The sequence below is a fragment of the Dipodomys merriami genome, unplaced genomic scaffold (assembly GCF_024711535.1).
Source record: "Dipodomys merriami isolate MVZ:Mamm:240054 unplaced genomic scaffold, mDipMer1.0.p SCAF_5, whole genome shotgun sequence".
Classification (NCBI taxonomy): domain Eukaryota; kingdom Metazoa; phylum Chordata; class Mammalia; order Rodentia; family Heteromyidae; genus Dipodomys; species Dipodomys merriami.
Window position 1 is genome coordinate 15262568 of NW_027206068.1, and position 6000 is coordinate 15268567.

At 41.9% G+C, this 6000-nt stretch overlaps 1 protein-coding gene across 4 annotated transcripts in view; it reads right to left on the minus strand.

Moving 5' to 3' along the window:
- Itgb8 (integrin subunit beta 8) overlaps positions 1-5675 on the minus strand; it is an 83156-nt gene extending 77481 nt beyond the window's left edge. For 2 of the 4 annotated variants that reach the window (XM_069996125.1, XM_069996123.1), the window contains exon 1: positions 5049-5674. In XM_069996125.1, the coding sequence (XP_069852226.1) occupies positions 5049-5178 (130 nt within the window). In that variant the 5' untranslated portion in view covers positions 5179-5674. Of the gene's footprint in view, positions 1-5048 lie in introns of all 4 variants that reach the window. The other 2 variants (XR_011366887.1, XM_069996126.1) reach the window with 2 other exon arrangements.
- Positions 5676-6000: the final 325 nt, after the last annotated feature.

Genomic DNA, 6000 nt, shown 5'->3' on the forward strand with positions numbered 1-6000 from the left:
AGTAAGAGAATCTAAGAGATGCTAAGGGTTATGAAAGAAAGAGATACTCAGGGCTGACAGGAAGACAGAGAAGCTCTCACTTATAAGGCAATATTTGAATAGGTGCTAGGACGAAATATAGAAGGAGTCAGCAACAAACCTTAGAAAAGAATACTCCTGGAACAAGGCACAACATATTCAAACTGGAAGTATAGGGTCAGTTATAGTGGTGCATGCTTATAATCCCAAATCAGGCCAAACCAATCAAAAAGCTAGTGAGATCACACTTCATCAAGTAATCACAGTGTGGAAGTATGTGTTTGTCAGTCCTATAACAATACAGGCATGGATATGAGGATCACTGTTTATGGTTGGCCCAGGGCAAAAATGAAAGACTAGCTGAAAAATAACCAAAGCAGAAAAGAATTGAGAACTTGGCTTATGTGGTAGAATGCCAGTTTACCAAGCACTGAGGCCCTGAGTTCAATACCAGTATTGCATAAATGTGTCTATACATGCATATGTATATTTACGTATGTATACATCGGTGTACATACATGTTATATATACATATGTATATGTACATATAAAATAAGATCATGTCTTTTGAATCCAAGATCTAGAAAGTTACTGGAACATAAGGAGAAAAGGAAGAAAAGGAGGAAGATAAGAAAATAAGGCCATTGAGCCAGCAGGAAATAACTTATGTGGGATATTGAAGGGTATGGAAGGGTAATCTCAATTTGAGATAGATTTTTAAAAAAACTATGTGGAAGATAACTAAGTGGAAGAGCAGCAGAATAGACCTGATGCACAGCAGAAACCAGCTGTTCTGCATCAAGGAAGCCATCTAATAGGTTTTTCAAGGTTTGGGGAAAAAATGGTTTCATAGACCTGAGCCATGGCTGATATATAAGGCATAAGGGCTGTGAAATGTATCGAGACACAAGAACTAAGAAAGCCACCAAAGTTTTAGTGAACTACCAAGAGGTTGACAAAAGTGGGCCTGTAGCAAGCCTGAAGGAAAAAAATTGACATTTAGTTTTGAATACATGGGAATCATTTTTTCTTTAGACACACAGTGGGGACATTGGAAAGGTAGTTTTCAATGTTCTCTGGAGATCCAATAAGAGATCAGTGAGGTGTCAGCATAGAAATGGTGTTTCAATCTCAAGACTGATCAATTTATGTGAGAACTCAGTGTAGTGAAGAGAAATTGAAAGGACTGAAGTCGTGGGCAGTTCCTCCTCTTCTGTGTACATGGCATGAAGAGGAAAGCAACATCAGAGATGAAGAAAGAGCTAAATCAAGAGATGGTTTGAGGAGTGTTTCAAAGGAGGGCTCAGTCTACATTGTCAATTGAGAAATAGGCCAAACAGGATAAAGATGAAGAACTGGCCATTAGATATGCCAACAGCAAAGTTATCAGATCTGGACAGAATGGAACTGTGGAGGTGGTATGGAAATCCTGGCTGCAAAGACTCAAGGACTCTGTTCAGGACTTACCACAAAGGGAGAGGGAAAAATAGAGAGATTCTGTAGCATATATGAGTCATATATGAATCTTTCTAATTGAAACTTTAACAAGTATACCTGTTAAGATTCCACTGGAGGGGCTGGGAAGGTGGCTCAGTGGTAGAGCGCTTGCCTTGCATGCTCAAGGCCCTGGGTTCGATTCCTCAGCACCACATAAGCAAAAAGAAAAAAGCCGGAAGTGGCGCTGTGGCTCAAGTGGTAGAGCGCTAGCCTTGAGCTGAAGAGCTGAGGGACAGTGCCCAGGCCCAGAGTTCAGGCCCCACGACCGGACCCAAAAAAAAAAAAAAAAAGATTCCACTGGATTAAAGTAATTAATGCTTCTCTTGGGAAGTAGATTTATTTATGTAATTATTTTTCTTCTTCATTCAACACATATAGCATAAGAAATTGTTGCATATACCTATTTTTAAGAAAAAAAAATCTTTCCCTCATCTTGCACAATTCCTTCTTCTGAAGATTGTAACATTTGTGTGGCCTTCAATTTCACTTAAAAATTAATGCTTTGAGATTAATGACAGTGTATTTTTCCTTCCAGGAGTGCTTCTGGGAGACATTTATTGAAATGTTTCTTAATAAACTTGCATAAGGGATTTTCTTGAAAAGAGTTTAATTGGAGGAAGGACACGAGCTGGATAGGAGTAGTAATAGGAGGTAAGAAACTGGTCTTGAGAGTGGATAAGGGAGAAAGCCAGGTAATGGTATATTCTCTCTGCTTCTGTTTGTGTTCAAAATGCCTATTATGTAGTATTAAAAATGAAGAGACACAAGGATCATTACCGTGATTAACCTGAAAGAATCCATTGAGTGATAACATTTTAGATAATATGTTCTAAGGATAAGAAGACATTAGGGGACACAGAAACTTTTCTAGCACTTTTCAAATCACATCAGCTACTTGTTTCCATAAACAGGGCAAACATAAATTACTTTTATTTTGTACTGATTCTAAAAGTGTCCTTCTTGCTTTAGGATAGGCTTAATAGTGATTTTTGATATTTTAACTGTAATATCAGTCTATGGAAATTTAGATAACAAAAGTCTTCCTTATGGTTAAAAATAAACCAATGTAGAATGGTGGCACTATTACATTACTTTTCAAATATTAGCCCTACGTATTCTTTGTTTTCTAGTTACTCAATAACCATTTTATAACATTTTTGTCATTAACACTAATTGTATTTAATTGTTGACCCTTTCTTCCAGGAATAGTTACAAAAAAGGCTGCAATCTTCTTTTTGTACATGAGAAATATTTACATTTTATTCACAACACCTGCCACTCACTATACTAAAAGTCTATATATTTGAGACCTATAAATTCTAGTTAAAAAATCAAATCCAGCAATATATTTTTCTTGGGAAGCTTATGGTCTCTTTTGTTGGGATTTACTTCTTTTAACATTTTCTTGGTGTAAACTATGGTGCATGGGAGCAAGATTTTCTTTGTAATTGATACCTCAATGTCTATTCTGCTGTAAGCATCTAATTTGTACTGTGAAAACATATAATTTAAGATTTGTAGCTATATAACAAAAGTATAACAGTTTGCCCTGATCTCTAATTTTCTGAGTTATATTTACTATAATTAAAATTTTTTGCATGTTTTAAACTGCCATGCAAATCAGTATGCATCAGAAACCTTTGTATATTGACAGAGACTGGGAAAAGGATGCCTTGTTCTGATTTCAGATAAACATTCTTTTTCAGATCTGCAGGTGCAAGGCAGGCCATTCATAATCCTTGTTTTAAGTCAGTTAGAGTTACAGATGGAATACAGCACTACTACACAAGAACTCAATTCATTTTTACAAGCACAATGCAGGTTTTTAATAAAATGATTGTTGTTAGTAAATTCTAAAGGCAAGTGGGACGTTTTACTTTGAGTATTAGGAACAAAGTATGCTCTGTTGACATAGTGTATGTTTACTAAATCTAGAAAAACACTTTGTTACTTATTGAAACAGGATGGAATTAGACTTGGCAGAAAATCGGTTGCAACAACTATATGTTCCATTTAGGAAAGAATTAATAATGATGATTACTTTTTCCCTTGGTATTCTGTTTCACTTATTTCAACATCAATATGTAGTCAGGAAATAAACCATAAGATAAAAATTCACTCTAATTGACCCAGTTTCAGGTAACTCGATAAAACTCCCTAAAATAACTATTAGATCACTATTTCTGCAACAACTAAAGGAAGTTAGTTTTATTACCAACCCCTATTTATAAGCCTATGACTTGACTGTTTTAATTAGTTGTTACAGGTAGAGACTTGACACATCAATTCAAAAAGTAAATTTTAGTCTGTAAAAAGGTTACAACCATTGAATGTACTTGTTAATGAATTACAACTATTCAAATTATTAATTCAACTTGTCTAGAGTCTTGTATTTGCACAAATAAATATTTGATCTCTATGAAAACAACATCCTAAATTGATTGTTAATACTATTATTAGTTTTGTTTTATGGCTTGTTTAAAAAAAGTTACTACCTTACATTTGACATTGTATCCACCAATCAAAAATACTCTAACGGGCTGGGAAGGTGGCTCAGTGGTAGAGCCCTTGCCTTGCATGTATGAGGCCCTGGGTTCAATTCCTTAGCACCACATAAGCAGGGAAAAAAAGCCGGAAGTGGCGCTGTGGCTCAAGTGGTAGAGCTCTAGCCTTGAGCTGAAGGGCTGAGGGACAGCGCCCAGGCCCAGAGTTCAGGCCCACGACCGGACCCGAAAAAAAAAAAAAAAAGATACTCTAAGCCCTTCTCAACTGCTAGACATGAAGCTTCTTTTGAGACTTAGGGAGGGCAGGTGTTGGCCTCACTTAGCCAATGGAAGAAGACTATAAACTTTGTAAAAAGGACTGAGAACCATCAATGTTGTTTGTTTCCAGAATGAACTCAATACAGATTTCTTTCTAAAGAAAACAACAACTACAAGGTACAGTGGTAGTAACTTAAAGCCCAAGCATATTTAATTCACTCTATTAATGAACTCTATGATAGGAGAAAGTGGTAGGTGCCATTTCTTTTTTCTTTTATAGACTAAAACAATGGAAGACACATTCCTATTATAAACCAGCTCATCCACAACCTTGAGTCGATTTCAAATGAGTAGCTTGTGGGCCCAAATATTGGAGAGAGGACCAGCACAAACGAGTACAGGATGTGCCCTCAAGGATGTTCTGGAACCTTCGAAACTGGCTAATAAAAATCCAACCCCTCCTTTCCAAACGCTTCTCAAGAACTGCTAGCCCAGCACCGGGGTGCAACTTCCAATGTGTCCTAATATAGTTAGCCCCTGCTGTCACTGCGAGGCGAACATGCTCAACTCCTGACCTTTCTTGAGGCCACCTGCATTTGAGGAAGCTGCCCCACAGCTGACCTCCTCCTGGTCTCAGGAGTGACTGAGATTGACATCTGCTACTTACCTGGCTGGAGCATCCCCAGCTCTTCCCGTATCCCAGGGGGTAGTGGGGGGTGGGGGGAGGAGTGAAGGGAAACGAAGACAAGAAAACAAATCAAAACAACTTACCACTTCGGCTCAGTCCCAGAACAAGTGAGAACACCCACGCCGCCCGGAGGAACGAGACAGGACCTCGCTGGCAGTTTTGCAGACCGACAAATGCAGCAGTCAAAAAAGCCAGGGCCGAGCGGCACATCATGCAAAGCAGCCCGCCCCGCGCGCGCTGCCTGGCGGCTTTCCTGCGGCGCGCTCGCGCCTCGCCTCCGGGGCGCACCTCGCGGGGCCCGCGGGCCGAGGGTCGCTAGGACCTTTCCCGCAGGCCCGGCTGCTGGATCCCACGGTTCCGATCAGGAGGTGCAGATACGTGGGCCTGGGCACCGCTCTGCATTTCAGGGCCCTAGCGGCCCTCCCAGCTCTGCGAGGCGAGACCCACGATCTTGGAAGGAGGGGGGAGAGGGAGGTGGTGGAGAGGGAGAGCGAGAGAGAGAGAGAAAAGGAGAGAGTGAGAAAGAGAGAGAGAGAGAGAGAGAGAAACACCTCCTAAAACAGCCGAGGGCGAGCCGCCGCGGCTCCACAGTCCGCACTCCCTCGGACAAAGAAAAGAGCTTTTGTTTTCTCTCCAGCCGATGGGGCTCCGCTGCATAAATCAGCTTAGCGAAGAGCCAAACACAATCAAACCCAAACAAAGCCCAAAGCTGGGGGGGGTGGGGTGCGGTAGGGGGGGTGGACGGGGGTGGGGAGGGAAACCACCCTAATGTAATTCACTGGGTGATGTTGCTTTTGTGGGAGGGGACGCCTCGCCGGGCGCGGGGAGCGAGCGGGCGAAGTCGAAGGCGCATCCGTCGGCGCGAGCTCTTCCACAGGTGGGCAGCGAGGCCAACTCCACGGAGTTACAGCCTGGCCGCCTGCTCACGGAGCAGCGGGCGAGGACCCGGCCTCCAGCGTCCCGCTTGGCGAGGAAGGAAGCCCCGGGGTGGCGGGGGGGGGGGGGGTGTCGTGGACGGGGTGGGGTGGGGGTGCC